Below are 17,733 nucleotides of genomic sequence, written 5' to 3'. Positions count from 1 at the left end.
CCGCTCAGCATCACTGACCAGCTCTTGTATAAAAACACACAAAAGAAGGCTTTATTAAAAAGAACAGCATTGTTACAAGTTAAAACAACATGAAATGCAATGTCGCAGTTTTTTAATCAAACATCAGCATTCCTTAAGTGAACATAAAATCCGATTCACACTGGGAAAAGACATCTGCATACTATAAAAAGTTGCAGTCTAATTAAAAAAAAAACAAAAAACAAACCACAAACAGAAAGAAACGTCAGAGTTTACATTTTCACTTTTCTTCTAACAAAAGTATGAACACCCCTGTGGACCTTTATTCTACCTGACATGACAAGGGTCTTTTTTTTTGTAAAAGCTGAGACAGAGGTGGAAATCTTTTTCATGACAGTATTTTGGCTGCACTCACAGAGACAGACACTTCCGTTCCCCCCCCCAACTTAGTTGTAGATGAAGTTGAACCTATTGGAAGAAAAACAGACAATTTGATCAAAAGAGAAAAAAACATCTTAACCAGCCAGTGTTTACACAAAAATATGAATTGCTAAAGGTCATTTGCAAATCAAAACAAATGTTTCTCTTTAACTCTGCTATGCTTTTGATATCTTCATTTATCTATAATCTGATCTATGCATATCTGCAGATCTATAACAATAAATGTTTCCTAAACAAACTATGTGCAAACAAATTAAGTTCATGTTTACCTGCTCAACAACTGTGGTAGACTGGAGATGATGGGTCCGTACCCGGGAGCGTTGTCATACAGCTCAAACAGTGGTGCCGCCACCAGTTTATAGTTTTTAGGAACGGCAAACAGAGCTGTAAAAAATATTAGTCAGAAACTTCAAAACAGGGGGAAACTTTGTCGTTGCACATCCAGTTATTTTCATGCCTCACATTTACAGTGCAAGTATGTACAAACCTTTTTCCTGCAGCTGAACCAGGAACAGCTTTTTATGCTCTTTAGGTTTGGTGATGTGAGCTGGAATGTAAGGGTACTAAAAAAAAAAAAACAATTAATTTGAGGTTTAAGCTCACTCTGTTATGAAATTACAGATTTTATCCATCGATTGATTATAATTTTCTTCTTTATTTTCATATTTTGTGCTGTACAGTGGTCCCTCGTTTATCGTGGTGTTTAGCTTCTAACAATATTAGGTGATAAGGTGAAATTTGCAAAAGTAGAGTTATAGACGTTTTAAGGCTGTATACCTTTCAGACAGACATGAACCTTTTTGACCTTTTTCTCTCTTGTTTAAACTCTAAGTTTACACCTTCATAGAAAAATAAATGCAGTATTATAGAATGAAAACAAAGATCTGCTCACAATCAAAGATTTATGTAAATTTGAGAGGCTGCACACATTTTGTACAAGAGACACAGCACAAAGGAGATTAATTGAGATGGTATTCTGCCAATCAAGACTCAGAATCAGAACACAGAGAAAAAGATCAGCAAAAAAGAGAAACCGCAAAAGCTGAACCCCGACATAGCGAGGGACCACTGCACCTTAGTAAAATTGCAAAGCAAAAGTAAACAAGAGAATAACAATTTTGTGTGTACTTTAAATGGCTGTGCCAGAATGTTTGCTCAAAAGTAACATCTTTGAACCAGAATAAAGTCTTAAGAAACGGATCTCTAGCTCAAGCTGCCAAAACATTTGACATTACTTTCAGATGCAATTATCACAATCAACCAAACGCATCGTCACCAACCTGTGGAGGCTCAAAATTGGGGCGCCACCAGTTGCCAATACAGTCATCAATCACCCAGTCTTGCTTCACCCCATCCTGTCGCCCGAGAATCTAACAGTAAATCAGAATTTAGCCCACAAAAATCCACCCACACCTCATAAACAACACGTTAAAACAGTCCATGCTTTAGATACCTCCGTCATCAGGCGTTTCAGGCCCTCCACCTCATCCTCCCCAGGATTCAGCTCCCCACCCGGTCTGCAGCAGAGAAGAAAACCGTTAGGAAACCGTGCAGGAAGAACCATCTCTCTTGTCTGTTACATCTTAACCACTCACAGCTTGAAGAAAGTTGTCCCCAGCTGCAGTAGCAACACATGAGGAAGCCTGTGTTCATGAACGATGAGAACACCCTCCACTGTCCTGCGCATTCCCATCTTGTCGAACTCTTCTCGCATCCTCTGGAACCGGGCGGCCACCGACCCATCCTTCTCGTACAAAGGTTCTTTGGTCCCAAACGTGTAGTTAGTGAGAGGGTATCTGAGAGAAACAAAACCCTCGTTAATCACTGGTTCTGAAACCTGAAAGATTTGTTAAATAAGAGGCTCGTAAATATGTACAATATATAGTGTCAGAGCAGGTCGCAAACTAATCTATGTATCCGTTTTTGTCGGATCTTTTGCCAAGTTATGAAATCAGTTCATAGTAATTTAACCTACTTAAAGTGACAAACGCATGAAGTGATTTTATGTTTTTTTTTAATTCCCAGATTCTTAAATAGAATAGATTGGGAATAGATTACCAAATACTGTTTCCTCACAGCAAAGTCAAGCCTTACGTTTCTTTTAGAAGTTACTTTTATAAGTATTCATTGAGAGTGGGGTCATGTGTGATGTGTGTTAACGGAGGGGAGTATGAAGGGTGAAAGGTGGGCTGGATTTTTATTGTAATACTGTATGTTTTTTTGTTTTTAAATGTAAATCATTTCGAGTTGGGCAAGGCATGAGAAGCCCTTTTTTATATAAATAAAGTTTGACTAAGTTTAGCAAGTTTTACTTACGGGTAAATTATCATATTGATTTTAAACGTGTAGTGTAAATGAAAAACGATATACTACTGAAAGGTCACGTGCTTTTTTCCCCATAAGACTTTCACATCAAAAAGCAAAAGGTAAACCAGGTGTGGCTAGAAATTACTAATCATGTGCATGATGGCGAGTTCCAAACGAAGAGTGCTTTTCTTCAAAAAAGCAAACACAAACGAAAAAAGGTTTCTTAAAAAGGCCTTAAATGTCTGCATATGCTGTTATTTCAATTGTCAAATAGTGTGAATAGCTGCATGCAGTCTTGGGGAACTCACAGGTTGATGGTTCTCTCCAGAGTCAGGGGTTTAGCGGGCCCGCTGATGTATTTGTTCGCAAACTGCTCTCCACCGCGGCGCGGCCAGCCGGTGCTTGAGCGACTGGGCTGAACGACCGACATTTTTTTAACTTATCCTTTAACACGACAAAATTACACGGGTGTGACCCCAGGGAGAGTCCGTTTGTAGCAGAGTTGATTAACGAAAATGAGCACAATCAATCCGAGGTCTCCGCTGCGCCGTGTCTACAATCGAACCTGGGCTCTTCCGGGAGAACGAGCGCGGCTTTGATTAGATTTTCACTAGCGACATCTGGCGGTGTGGATGATTAAAACACTGCCGTGTTCTCTGCTTCAAGGCAATCTGTTTAAATAAAGCTATTTAAAAAATCCATATTAAGCATGAATTTGAGCAAAGGTTCACAAAAGAAAATATTCTAAAAATGTTCCCTTATTTTTAATAAAACACTATCCTGCAGAGATGGAGAACAACTACTTCAAGAATGAAGAGGATTGGGGTTTTTTTTCCATTTCCTTATTCAAGGAGGTTTTTTTATTTAAGACATTTTCACAATGACTTTTAGTTGTTATGTTAAAGGCTATACCTCAATTAAAAGTTTAATTCAGGTACAGTGGCGTCAAGTCCTTGTAAACATGGACTTAAGTAAGTCTGTAATTACAGGCACAGGTTCCCTCAAATTAAAGTTTTTTTTTATGTCAATTTTTTGAAATATAAATGCAAAACATCCTAATTCGTTTCCACAATAAGCAGTGTTGTATATTCCTTATTTCAACAAAAAGCTTCCAATTAAGCCCAAATCTTGCAGCAAAGTTGTATTGGAAGACAGTTGTGACAGTGTGGGGGTATTTTACTCTCAACTGCTTGGGTCTCATCTCCTTTGTGGACCTGTCTTTGCTGCACAAAAGGATACAAATCACAGAAAAACAACACATCGCACAAAAAAGAAAGCTACTGGAATAAGTCCTTGAACTCAATATTCCATTTAATAGTTATAATTATGTCTCTTTTTCATGTATAGTAAACATGGCATATTTTAACACAGTATTTTTCTTATGGTACATAAACATACGTGCATTCCAAAATTTCCAACATAAAGTCTTCAACATAGTTTACATAAAAAGGACAAAGACACTGCTGGATTTGTTGATTACACCACACCCTGGGGATCTCATATCTTTGGTCCAATGGCTCACCCTTAGTGGTGTGCTGTGATGTTGTGGTCCCTGTAGTGCCATGGATCGTTCCCACTCCCCAAAGCCTGTCAATCTGGGCTCTTTTGCCCGTCACAGTAGCTGGATCTTTGTACTGACGGTTTTTCATTCAGTATCACTTACTACTTTCTGATGTATTTTCCTCTTTTATCTGAGCCTCTACAACAGCTTCATCCCTGCTCTGTTCACTTTCTTTACCTGCTTTATTCAGGGTGTCATCTTCAGCTTTCACACTTTCTCCCTGCTCTTGCGTTTCTGTCATGTCACCATTATCAAGCATAGCTTTCTCCTTCCCACTTTCATCTTTTTTTTCAGTATCAGTGGTTTCTTCACTCCCATAAACTTCCCCTAACTTCTGCATTTGGACCACTTTCTCATCCATATGTCCTAAAGGGAAACAAACATAAAAGTCTGTTAGTAAACCATGCATTAGCCCACATCAGACTCACATTCAGTTTGAAAAATAATCACCTTTTTCTGTCATCGTTTCTGTTTCTTCTACTTTAGTTCCATCTTCTTCTGACATTTTCACATTCTTATCTTGGCCTGGACTATCATCGGTAGAGCCGATCACATCATGAGACGTGGCACTTGAGTTATCAGCAGGGAGCAGGCCAGACGCAGGTGGTGAGAGGGTAGTGCTAACATTGTTGGAGATGTCTGAGCCATTTGTGCAGGAAAAACTAACAGCAGCAGTCACCGAACTACAAGTGAAGGTGTTTTCTGTCTCATTTGAACAGGAGGTGGTGGTGGATGTGGTGTCTTTTGGCTTGGTTTCATCAGTAGAAGTCGAGGGAGGGGAGATGATGGTGGAAATAACTGTTTCTGTTGTGGAGGAAAAGTTCACTTCAATGCTGGATGTTGAGCTGATGGCTTCATGAGGGGCTGAATGGGAAAAGGAGGTTGATGGAGGGAAAGGGGAAACAACTGTGGAAGATTTGGTATCAGGGATTTCACCTGAAACTGCTACTGTAATAGATTCACTTGAGTTTGGAAGAGATTGGGTCACTTCAGGGACTGAGGAAAGTAAGCTTGCATGGCTACAAGAGGCAAATAAAGATGTATCATCACCAACTGCTGTGTCTGAGCTGGGGATGGCTGATAAGCTTGATGGCACATCTGATATGGTTGTGCATGGAGAGGAGGCTGTGATGAGGACACTTGTGTCACCTTCAGCAGCTAGGGTGGAGTCAACTGAGAGAACACCATTTGACTTCAGCAAAGTGGACTCAGTCAACCGGTTTGTGGATGTTGTGGAAACTGAGCTTTGATCAATGAGAGCAGAAACTGTTTCTGGGGTGGTAGAAGGAAGGCTAGTTACTGTTGAAATGGAAGTAACTGGGAGGCATGGGGTGGTGGACTCTGAAGAAGTGGAAGGAACAGAGATAGTGCTTGGAGGCTCAGTGATGCTTTTAGGTGATGTGGGCAGCTCAGTGGAAGAATCGCCAGTTTTGTGGGTAGATATTTTAAGTGCTGTACTACTTGTGGGTGTTTCTGCGGTCTGTTCATCTGAGCAAACACATACATCTGTATCAGCAGGAGTTACAGTACTTGAAGGAGAAACTGTAACACAGGCTGAGTCAGAGACAGAGTTTGAGATTGTCGGTAGAAAAGGAGCAGTGGCGTCGGTGAGAGCAGGGGTAGCTGAAGCTGGACTGAGTTTAGCCGGAGTGTTGGACTCTGCTTCCTGTATCTGGGTTAGCTCATTCTCAGGTGTGTTACGGCCGGATGCTGCAGGGGGTGGACCTGGTTTGACAACTGGCTTTGGGAGAAGAGCAGGTTTCCCAGCTGCCTCGTGTGCAGACACACTCGTCCGAATTTGATGCCTTGTGTCTAAAGACCAAAAATATTTCTTTTAAATGCAATTCTACACAAATAGTACATCTGTTAAATCAGATGAGTTTTACCTGAAGAGGCAGACATTGTTCGCGGTTTTGACAAAGTGGGAGGCGGCTCAGATTTACTATCAATGATGGTACCTGAAGCACAAGGAAAATGTTTATTTTTACAGAGGAATTAAGTATCTGTTTTGCCTCTTTTAATGTATATACGGAAAATCTTTTGAGTTTATTATCACAGTGACTGGCAATACTCTGGTTAAAAAAATTTTTTTTTTACTTATTCATGCATTGTCTTTAACATGAAAGCCAATAAGAGTTTAATTAAGTTGAGAATTTCAAGGATCTTACCTTCAGACTCTGCCTTTTTCATTTCTCCGTCTTGATTCTACAAGAATTACCAGAATGTTTTGACTCTTCTTTTTATAAATTTCCAGTTAAAATCCCCTGAACTGAAACTAACCCACTTATACTCACCTGTGTCTCTGCTGGCTGAGGTTTGGAAACCCCAATACGCTGAAGCATGAGATGCAGTTTCTGCTCAAAACTATGTTGGCCTTCAAACTGTTTCTGAAACCAACAGAAGAACCTCTTTTAAAACTTGTATGAAGCTATAGCTGTAAAGCAGAGTAGGCTCTGAGCGTTAGTTCCACTCACCTTTGCTGTGTTTTTGGCATTGGCAGTCCCTGTCGCTGCTGATCCAGAGAGTAAAATAAGAGACTGGGATTTCCCCTCTCTGAGAGCTCGGCGAGGAGGCACCACCTCGCTCCTCAGAGATGCGTCATCAGTAACAGGTGTCTCCTGAACAACTGACTCTCCAGTAATAACACTGGGATGTTCCTTTCCTTTATCCTTTTCATTTTCTTTTGCTTGCTCTTTCACGCGATCCTTATCTTTGTCTTTATCGGACCTGGTAGCCTCCCTGAGTGGACGAATTAGATCAGCGATGGAGGTCTTTTTAGCACGTCCCTCCTGGCTCGGCTCTGATTTCAAACCTCGCCTCTTCTTGAGGGTAAAAAAATCACCAAGCTTCCTCTTGAGTGTTTTCGTTGGTGCTGGACAAGGGATGGAGCTGTCAGGAGCCACTTCTTCTTGTACTACAGTCAGGTCTTCATCTGGTTTGTCCCTAAGCAAATACACTCATCACAGCAAGTTCTCTTCTGAATCTGTAAAATAAATTAGACTAATCTGAAAGTTGCATACTTACAGAATATCAGTGGGGAGGACTCGCTTTGTAAAAAACTCCTCAACTCCTTCATCCACTCGCCCCATGTGCTCCAGGACTTCATTTTCACTCTCAATTATCGTTTCCTGATGACAACAATGATGATACACAAAAAATAGGCAACAAACGCCAGAGAAAAGATGAACAACAACTTAAATCTTATGAGACTTTGAATTATGTAACAATCATCTCAGAAAATCCACTCTGACAATGCAATTTCTGCATGCATCTTTTGGTTTAATTGTCTACCCATCTGTGCCATGAAGAAGTCCCTTGGGGTGTCATTTGCTCAGGAACATATATTGTGTGTGTGTGTGGGGGGGGGGGGGGGGGGTCTTTGGATTTAACGCACATAATATGACTATGATAACTTGTTTTGCCAATAAAGGTAACATGATATCAGAACTGTTGTCATCCAAAGTTGTCTTATCCTGATCACATCAAAATTCATGCCCACAAGTACCAATGAAAGCCAAGAGGTTGGCAGCAAAACACAGTTTTAACAGAAGTCGTGTTACATGATATGCTGTCGTGGGAATTGCTTGAATTTTGTTTCCGAGGGAGGGACTGTGTGTCTACAGCCTAAAAGCTCTGTCAGAACACAATTAGCTCAGTAGAAAATACATGATCAAACAGTCTAATAATTTGATTTTAAAAAAAAGGTACTACAATGTCATTATCTTTAGCTTACAGAAAACCAGAAGAGGCATTCAGACTAAACTGGCACTTGCTCTCTGTAAAGTAATTATGCTCACACATGCAAAAAAGGAAATGAATTCTTCAAAGAGCCAGTAGCCGGTACAATGAAACTGCTTCATTCAAACAGGGACCAGGCTTCTTTTGCAGCACTCCCCTTCTATCCTTCCCTTCCCCCTGCCGCTCCCCTCTGTACCCTATTACATCTCTCCTCTCTCCCTCCCTTTCATTTTTCTTCTTCACACACAGACACCCTTTGCCACACACTCCATTTTTACCAAGCCCCTCTAATGGTCCTACACAGTACCTGTGGTCTGCTTGGGCGATAGTTCAGTTTTTGTCGGTGAGGTCTCGGTCTGCTCTGGGTGTAGTGCCTGAGAGCTGGTCCGCCCAATGGCAGCTCCATTGGGGAGACACGGCACGCTGTTGCCGTGGAGCTGTGTTGCCGTGGCTCTGTTGCTGAGGCACCGTTGCTAAGAGCACCAGCAATATGTAATGCCTCCACTGAGGTGGGAGGGGCCAGGCTGGCTAGACTGACAGATCTGACAACAGAACCTCGCCTTTCTCTGGCCCCCCTCCCCTCAATGAGAAGAAAACCAGAAAAAAAAAATGGTGACAGATTAAGAAGAGGCTCAGAGAAAAGAACACAGTCCCCATACACTGATGTCTGTTTCATCCATGAATCCTTGCTCTTATCAGCGCAATGCACTAACTATCGTATTACAATAGAAAATTATTGGATGTACACATTGTTCAGTTGATTATGTAACAAATTAATAATTTATTTTTGATGCGGAAAAGATGGTCTGATCCTGTAATTGATACGTTAACCTGGTGCATCCTTTTATCACAGAGATTACAAACACAAAGTCCGCCCTTGTAAATTTTAAAATAATGTTATGGCACTCCTGGTAAAAAATGATAAAGGAGGTTCCCTGACTTTACCAAACTATGGGATTAAGCGCATTTTCTTCTGGCTTTACAATTTCATGTATTGGAATTACAGTGCTGCTCTATGAGCACTGTCCAGATATTGTTGGGTGGTTGGTTATTTGACATTCAAACCAGATTCAGCTGAACAATGTCTACACAGAGCTAAAAATGTTTCATGCTGCTTTTCAAAAAATTTATATTTCAGGGTAGAGTTGCACTAACAATTTAGTTTCACAGTAAGCAGCTCTCATTATAGTATCACACCCAGAAAACATCTCTTTGTGTAAATCCAGGCCATCCAGTTTACATACAAAGTTATTGTTGGAGCTTTAGAGTGTGTGTGTCCACTCCTGATGCAGACATACTCTGTCAGTAAAAGTTGCTCTGCTCTCCGGTTGCCAAGTTCTTCAGTCACCGATGTGACAAATGGTGTCCATGCAAGGAAGCATTTCCATCCCAGATGGCAATGGCCTGAACTTTATGCTCCGCTTTGACCATCTGCACCATTTTAGCAGAAGCTTTTATTTAAGCAAACTCTGATATTATAGTAAAGGGAGCAGTGTGGGATTGAGTATTCTGCCAAGGGACACAGTGACTAAAAACTGAGATTTCAACACCTGTCCCAACTATGGGCAGAAGGATTGCTACTAAAATCACTAAAAATCAAATATGCTGCAGTTAATAGTACAGTTGAAACAATGAGAAAACCTAACTTGAAACAAAATTCAGAAACTGAAATTAGAATGGTATTAACAAAACATTAAGTCAGTGTAGATTGTGACTATAAAGACGCACTTTAATCATCTTTTTAATCATTTTAAACCCCTTTCCCAGTGGTCTTTCAATCGTGCTTATGCTTTTTTTTAAGATAAAATCAATAAAACCTGTGCCGTTTTCCAGGACATTTTCTGCAGAGCAGCAGGAGATCTTCAGAAATCCGCCTGAGTTGTGTTCTGTTGTCGTGAAGGGAGCCTGCCCACATTTCCCATCTTCCATTGGGTTAACACTGTCTCCTGCTACCTTCCAGCCCTTCACAACCTCAACCTAGCTTTACCATTGCAACAAAAATGCTGAGCAATATTAGAGCTATCTAGTGGCACATATTACAGCCGGATACCTGCCCATATGAGGAAAAAAAAGACATACATGGCTCAATCTGTCTGCAAGAGGAAGGATCCACTTGATCCAAGCAGCGATCTTGTGGTCTGTTGACTGCAGATTTTAAGCAACTACAAACTTTTTCAAACCGCAGTTGTTCATCTGCTCCTGATTCATCACGAATTGAATAAAGAAACACCCATGAACACAGCTTTAGTCTTATTTTTTTTAAATACATTTCCTCCAAGAACATGTTAAATACACACAAAACAGAATTTGCATCAGAGTGGGTCTTCAATTTATTGACTATCACTATAGTGACTTAGTAATGTCCCTCTACGGAAACAAGAAAAAGTTGAGCTGCAATGTCAAAAAAGCTGATAGGTTGTTTTACTGCTGTTTTGTTGATTTTCGTCGTATTGATAACGGTTACCCCGCCCACTTCCCGTCAATTCAAATCTGGCGCCTTTAACTAACTTCAACGCAGAGCCACAGTGAGGCCACGCCCCTTTACGTTCTAGAGGGCTGTTTGTGCGCAGCCGCGTTGGTTCTTCAAGACCGCCATTTTATGTTAGGCCTGCTCTCCCAGAGCGGGAGAAAACTGTTAGCCGAGCCCTGAGGTCCAACGGCTCTCCCCTGCAAGGCTGAACAGAGTAATCGCAGCAGTCGATCTCCAAAGTCAACCGACGGGATAAGGAAGTGCGAAGAAGTAAGTAAACCGTGTGTATTGATCTCAAATCCAGGGAGGTTTTTGTAGGAGCCGTCCCCGGCCTCTAGGTGTCACGGTAGGGCTTACCGAGCTGGCGGCTGGCGGGGGGTGTTTGTCTCCCTCTATCGTTGTTCAAAATGCACTAAATGTGTCCGTAAATTGTAACCCCTTGTCACATGCGAATATTTCGATGCCTTTCGGTGGATAAAAGGATGTTTTCCCACAAAGGATAGCCAAATGTACTCGTGTTTCTGTTTTTAGTTTGTTCAGGCCTGTCGTCCATCTTATCGTACCCTTTGTTTCCTGTTTTCAGACGTACTCGCGCTTTCCTACTAACTAACCACTAGGAAAGTCTTTTGAGTAGTTTGTCTTGTTCACGCTGCAAGTTCGTTTTCTTTCAGAAATACTTTTTCTGTCAAGTAGGAACAACCAAATTCACAATAACATAAGTGTTTCAAAAGAAGCGAGTGAGTAATTTAAAAACAAGATGGTCCGACCAAGCGAATGACAACAATACCCTAACGTTGAGTCAAAACGGGAACCTTACTATTTGAAAATCCTCCTGTCTGTTAATCAATGTGCAAATACAAGACTTAACATTATAAAGTTTTTTTTTTTTACTGTACTATTAACAACTAGTTAGGTCGTATTTTTAAGTTTAATTTAGTTGTTTTTAAAACTGCTAATTACAAAAGTATTTACCAGGCATTCTGCATTTTTCCATCTATAGTTTATAATCCTTTTTGCATTGAGGGTCACTGGTTAGTTAGTCTATTTTTTAGTGGGGGGTGTCATTTAACTTCCTGGTGCATTTTTGTAAATTGAGTAAACATAGATAAGGAGTCATTATTCTCAGTTTCACAAGATGTCTAGACTCACTTGGATTTATTGACTTGTTTAAAGGAGTTAGTCATGACCACAAATTCAAGTCAAACTGACTGATTTTCTGAAGAGTTGGGTTTTTCTTAACTTTCTGTTTCTCCTTAGAGTGTCGCTTGGTTTGACCATTGCTGCGGAGGGCAAGGTTGTTTCCATGGAGACTGGCCAAGCGACTGCTCTGGCCTCCGATGGAAAAGTCCTGTCGGAGGGCGGAGAGGCCCTGATTCAAACTGGCCAGGGGGATGAGGCCGGTACTATGGAAATGATGGTGATGGATGCTCTGGATCCAGCTTTGCTGCAAATGAAAACAGAGGTCCTTGAAGGGGGCGGCACTGTCACCGTTACTGGTGGAGATGAGGGGCAGATCATCACTCTCCAGGTATAAACAGACAGGTTATCTGTCTCCATACAGTTGTATGGTTGATTATGATAGAAATCAAAGGCATTTACCTTTTGTTTGTAGGTGGTGAACATGGAGGAGCAAGCAGGAGCTGCATTAGGCCTAGGTCAATTACAGCTAGTGCAGGTTCCAGTCACAACAACTACTGTAGAGGGGCTTCAGGCGACTTATGTTGAGGCATCTGCTGCCAACAAAGATGCAGTTATTTGTCACACACTTCCTTTACCTGAGGGGTTTCAGGTGAGAAATCCCTGCTCATTTTCTTGATTAAACAATATTTGTTACTGATCTGTCTTACTTGATATTCTGTCGATCCTTTTCAGGTTGTAAAAGTGGGTGCCAACGGTGAGGTAGAGACTGTGGAGCAAGATGAGCTCCAGGCTGCTCAAGAGGATCTCCAAGGGCAAGAGGGTGAGGAAGTAGAGGAAGATGAAGAAGCAGCAGAAATTGTAACATCGGTGCCTCAAGATGACCCAGAGTGGACAAAAGACCCAGACTACCAACCCATCACAGCCGTCCGTAAAGGAAAGAAGGGAAAGAAGAGCCGCCTGCGTTACGCAGAGGGCGACCGGGACATGGATGTTTCTGTGTATGACTTTGAAGAGGAGCAGCAGGAGGGCCTGCTGTCAGAGGTGAACGCAGAGAAAGTTGTGGGCAACATGAAGCCCCCGAAGCCCACAAAAATCAAGAAAAAAGGTTGGCTCATCGTATGGTATTTCTAAAGAAAGTATTAGGACACGAAACGGTTGCAACCCCTGCGAAATTGATCAAATGTCTTTTTTTCCAGGTGTGAAGAAGACTTTTCAATGCGAGCTTTGCAGCTACACATGTCCAAGGCGCTCTAACCTGGATCGGCACATGAAGAGCCACACGGATGAGAGACCACACAAATGTCACCTCTGTGGAAGAGCCTTCAGGACAGTCACCCTGTTGAGAAACCACCTCAACACACACACAGGTAAACCAAATATGTTGATTTTTAACAACTAAACTTATTTTTTTTCTTCCCCCAGATAGCCAAAAGGATAAAACTTCTCTTATTTCTGCTCCTCCAAAGGCACTCGTCCTCATAAATGTACAGACTGTGACATGGCGTTTGTGACCAGCGGCGAGTTGGTGCGTCATCGCCGCTACAAGCACACGCACGAGAAGCCTTTCAAATGTTCAATGTGCGACTACTCTAGTGTGGAAGTAAGTTACACAAACGAAAACAAAAAAAATGTCTTCCCTTTGTAGAAAATATGAGAATGTTTTTGAGGTATCCGCCTCATTTTTCATCAGCTTTTGAAATCTTTTCCCAGGTGAGCAAGTTGAAAAGACACATCCGCTCTCACACAGGGGAACGTCCCTTCCAGTGCAGCCTGTGCAGCTACGCCAGCAGAGACACCTATAAGCTGAAGCGGCATATGAGAACACATTCGGGTATGAAATGCTCACTGACTCACATTTGTTTGTTTAAAAGGCACCACAGGCTTACTGTCTTTTATGTTGCAGGCGAGAAGCCGTATGAGTGCTACATCTGCCACGCTCGTTTCACACAGAGCGGCACCATGAAGATGCACATTCTGCAGAAACACACAGAGAACGTGGCAAAGTACCACTGCCCACACTGCGATACTGTCATCGCACGCAAAAGTGACCTTGGTATGTCCTTCAGAGCACCCACTGCTTTGACCTCAAGACAATTTAAGGATGAGATCTTGGGTTAAGAGGAGATTGAGATGATTGTAAACATTCTCAAACGACTGAAATGGTTTCTAAAATACAGGGAAAAAGAGGACATCAATTGAACGTTATTTAATCAACTGTCGTGTTCTGATGACATTTTAGGTGTCCACTTGCGAAAGCAGCACTCGTTTATTGAGACCGGGAAGAAATGCCGTTACTGCGATGCTGTGTTTCATGAGCGCTATGCTCTCATTCAGCACCAGAAGACGCACAAAAACGAGAAGCGTTTTAAGTGTGACCAATGTGACTACTGCTGCCGGCAGGTTGGTGTTTCATGGAGAGATCTTCTGCATGTCTTTTAGAGTGTTTAATGGTGTCTGAACTGGTTTGATTTTTCATTTTACAGGAGCGTCATATGATCATGCACAAGCGTACGCACACTGGTGAGAAGCCGTTTGCCTGCGAGCAGTGTGAGAAAACCTTCAGGCAGAAACAGCTTTTGGACATGCACTTCAAGCGCTACCATGACCCCACCTTTGTCCCCACTGCTTTTGTCTGCACCAAATGCAGCAAGACGTTCACCCGCAGGGTAGGTTGAGCTTTGGTGCATTTTGTTCAGTTGTTGACCATTGTATCATATGAATGGTGTCTGCGCAGAACACCATGCTGCGTCATGCTGAGGGCTGCACGGGCGAGGCTTCAGGAGATGAAAATGGAACTCCCACACCCAAAAAGGGCCGTCGTGGCAGGAAGAGGAAAATGCAGGCCAGAAGAGATGATTATGACGACGATGATGAGGATGATGAGGATGATGATGACAACACAGGTATTTTTTTTGTTGTAATAGATGTATAGTAGGGTTGTGTGTCTTTCTCAATACAGGTCCCCAAATCAATTTATAATAGATTAAACTAACTTTCAACTATCTAAATATTTAGTATTTAAAACTATTAAATGAAAATGTCTTTTAACAGAGAAACTTATTTCTATTTGACATTTTTTAGTTTAAGCAACAAAAACAGCTTCAAACATCAAAAACCTAATATTTTGGGCTTTTAGACTGTTCAGTTCTTTGATTTAAAAAAAAAGTGTCATTAATTAATGATTCACATTTAGCCAAATGCATTTGACCTGAGTTGGTATGAGCAAACTTCTGATTGGATGACTTTGTTTGCATCACATCTACACAAAGGCAAAGACAATAGAGAACACAACAGGAAAAGAAGCCTGACAAAGTTGATGTAAAATCTTTTTATCTACCTATTCTTGTTTGTATCTGTCGTTTAAAACCGATACTGCTGTTACTGTCAGCACTGTATTGATTTATTTATTGGTTCTATATAGATAGAGTTAACTATGCCTACCAAGTCCTGGTTCTGCGTGTTTTCTGTAGATCAGGTCTTGGCAATTCTAAAATTAGGGGATTGATCTTTTGTCATGTTTTTCACACTTTAGCATAAACAATTCCATTTACATGTTTCTTCTAAAACGTGTCTTATTCTGCCCTTAACCTGTCAACATTCACATAGTTTAACATAATCCATCACAGACCCTTTGTTTGTTTAAACAGACAGACGAGCTGCTGGTGCTCTGATTGCAGGGACTTTGTTTTGAAATCTTTTAAAAGTGCTCTGCTGCAATTTGTGCAAGTCACTACATGAAAAGCAATCTCTGTGTTTGGTAAAAAAGATGCAGACAGAATTCCTGAGTGTTGAAGAGTGAGGGGTTTCTTTGTGGCTTTATGCATGAAGCTTTCAAGTGACTGATAAATTACTTAAAGTCTAAAAAAAATATGCACCTTAGTATTTACGCTGCAAACCTTTGTACATGTCTCCCTTTACTTGATTGAGCAGTCGAGTTCTGCTTTAAATTTTGTGTACAAGAGTTCTTCTCCTGGTGTGTCGTTTAGGATATAAGCTGACCATATCCTTTGTTTTATTTTTAAATAAAATTCCAGAGTTAGAGTAATTTATTTCCATTTATTCTGATACAGAGGGTGAACTGGATGAAATAGAGGAGGAAGATGACCTTCTAACTGAGATTGAAGTGGAACAGGCTGCTCCTGTCATCCCCATCCCAGCTCCAATTGAGCCCCCAGTCAAGAGGAAACGTGGACGACCTCCAAAGAATAAGCCTGAAGGTAAGCTTCCAAAGCATCATTTCTAGCTTTTTCTCCACTTTGTCCTTGTTTCAGTGGTATTAGTAATCTATCCGTTGTGTTCAATAGAGCCATGGTAACAATGTAATTACCCTTTTGTGGGATCAATAGTGTTGTTCTACTCTATGGACCTGAAATGAGTATGACCTGAAACTATTTTCAGTAGCTGCCATTATTCATGTGGAAGATGAAGTTCAAGAGGTGGAAGAACTTGTGAAAAAAGAGGTTGGCGCCGAGCAGGTCAACTGTACAGACGAGACCACTGAGCAAGTGATCACCGGCGGAGGGAAACCCGGCGCCCAGTCCGAGGAGCTGTCCCAGGCGGATGCAGCAGCACAGGAGGTGCAGCTGTCTGCAGCACCCTCCAATGGAGACCTGACCCCTGAAATGATCCTCAGTATGATGGACCGATGATGGGCATGAGGGTGGACGCTGTAAAAACACCCAAATTCTGGAGTAAATCCTCTATTTTAAGTCTTTGTATTTAGGATAACAAATACACAGAAACAGACATCACTGTTGTAATTTAAGATTGACCTTGTGTGTAATAAGGATAAATGGGGAAACTTTTTTTTCCTTTTTTTTTTTTTTAGTAAGAAAATGTATTTCAGTACGTTTTTAGTTTGGAGTGGCTGTAATTTTTTAGTCTGTGTCTTTTTTGCCCTTCCTCTCTGATGTTTACAAGCTAAGAAATTCATAGAAGAAGGCCGTCTTTGTCTACTTGTGTTTTAAATAACGGGCCTTGGTTATATCCCTGAACCTCATTCTAATTTTTCGGTTTCTAGCCTTCTAATTCTTTTTGGTTTTTATTTTTAACTGTTTTGTACCAGAATCGATGGGATATACCTTCATGATTTTTCTGGACTATTGTGTAAACAAATGAGATGAGCTTCATGTACTGCTGTGTGGACAGGACACTGCTTTTTTTAAAAATGGCTTTGAGGATTACCAAATATTCAACCCAAGGGGAATCCTGGAATTCAGGAAGATACTGTCCCTGATCAGTTACTTCAAAATATGAAATGTGAAACATCATGAATTTTGTTTTTTCCTTGTGTTAGTAATTTCCTATGTTTAGAGCATATTGTAGTTTTTTTAAAAAGCTTACTAGATTGTGTATCTCATGCTCTTTTCCGTTGTAAATGCTCTAGAGGACTTGTGTGTACTTCACACTGTCACAAACAAGTGCTAGGAAGAAGGGGCTGTTTTTGCTGTTGTGTAGTCATTCCACTTGGGGTTGATTTTCGGTTTCTATCTTGGCAGAGTCGTGTAGCAGCTTGAATGACAAACAATTGTGACATGAGCGAATAATGACTGTACAACTAGTTAAAGAGAGAAAACGTTTTGAGATGATTTCTAGAGAATTGAGAATCAAGATTTTTTTAAACGATTTGTCTCACTGTTGCAGCAACAGTTTGCTTGACTCCTTTATTTTGATTGGCTGAAAAACATCTGAATCTTTATGTTCTTGTATTTTGCTTGCAAATATATTTTATTAAATGACAAACATGATATTTGGGTGTTATTTGCTCATTTTAAATAGGAAAAGATTTGAGGTATGAAGAATTAAAGAGGTTTTTCATTTTTCTACTGGTGTTAGTTTTATGATTTACTAGAAAAGGGGGCTGTACTACAACATGTGACACACAGAAAAATGCATCATGTGATAGAAGTATGTTGAGGTTACTCCGTTTCCTAAATTAACCCATCTCAAGATATGAATGAACACAGATAATATCAAAACTATTTAAAGTTACTTTTACTATTTAAAGACTGATGAAATTGATGAAATTCTGCCCTGGGTCAGTAATGGAACAGTAATAGTTCAGCCATACAGCATGGCAGTGGAGTTGTCACAACTG

General features: G+C 40.9%; 3 protein-coding genes across 4 annotated transcripts; 1 reads left to right on the top strand and 2 right to left on the bottom strand.

The window, feature by feature from the left end:
* Positions 1–15: 15 nt before the first annotated feature.
* nudt21 (nudix hydrolase 21) lies at positions 16–3,321 on the bottom strand. The gene is made up of 7 exons (XM_004067190.4): positions 3,036–3,321; positions 2,016–2,216; positions 1,874–1,937; positions 1,701–1,790; positions 908–983; positions 690–804; positions 16–447 (listed from the first exon to the last, which is right to left on the bottom strand). Exons 1-7 carry the CDS (start codon positions 3,155–3,157, stop codon positions 426–428), a joined length of 690 nt encoding a protein of 229 aa, XP_004067238.1. The 5' UTR covers positions 3,158–3,321; the 3' UTR covers positions 16–425.
* A 696-nt stretch (positions 3,322–4,017) lies between these two features.
* LOC101157523 (uncharacterized serine-rich protein C215.13) lies at positions 4,018–8,533 on the bottom strand. Its single transcript, XM_011491543.3, has 8 exons — positions 8,334–8,533; positions 7,313–7,416; positions 6,763–7,231; positions 6,583–6,675; positions 6,457–6,493; positions 6,175–6,246; positions 4,739–6,100; positions 4,018–4,654 (listed from the first exon to the last, which is right to left on the bottom strand). The coding sequence occupies exons 1-8, from the start codon at positions 8,430–8,432 to the stop codon at positions 4,383–4,385; spliced, it is 2,508 nt and encodes an 835-aa protein (XP_011489845.1). The 5' UTR covers positions 8,433–8,533; the 3' UTR covers positions 4,018–4,382.
* Positions 8,534–10,608: 2,075 nt separating this feature from the next.
* LOC101157282 (transcriptional repressor CTCF) lies at positions 10,609–17,383 on the top strand. 2 transcript variants are annotated; one of them, XM_011491532.2, is made up of 13 exons: positions 10,609–10,766; positions 11,754–12,024; positions 12,109–12,285; positions 12,369–12,741; positions 12,833–13,003; positions 13,103–13,236; positions 13,347–13,467; positions 13,540–13,689; positions 13,876–14,036; positions 14,120–14,302; positions 14,371–14,539; positions 15,707–15,853; positions 16,038–17,383. In XM_011491532.2, exons 2-13 carry the CDS (start codon positions 11,800–11,802, stop codon positions 16,283–16,285), a joined length of 2,259 nt encoding a protein of 752 aa, XP_011489834.1. In that variant the 5' UTR covers positions 10,609–10,766; positions 11,754–11,799; the 3' UTR covers positions 16,286–17,383. The 2 variants fall into 2 exon arrangements, with proteins under 2 accessions (XP_011489834.1, XP_004067381.1); XM_004067333.3 differs by having other exon boundaries at positions 16,035–17,383.
* Positions 17,384–17,733: the final 350 nt, after the last annotated feature.

The sequence above is a fragment of the Oryzias latipes genome, chromosome 3 (assembly GCF_002234675.1).
Source record: "Oryzias latipes chromosome 3, ASM223467v1".
NCBI lineage: Eukaryota > Metazoa > Chordata > Actinopteri > Beloniformes > Adrianichthyidae > Oryzias > Oryzias latipes.
This window is presented reverse-complemented; position numbering and strand designations above follow the sequence as displayed.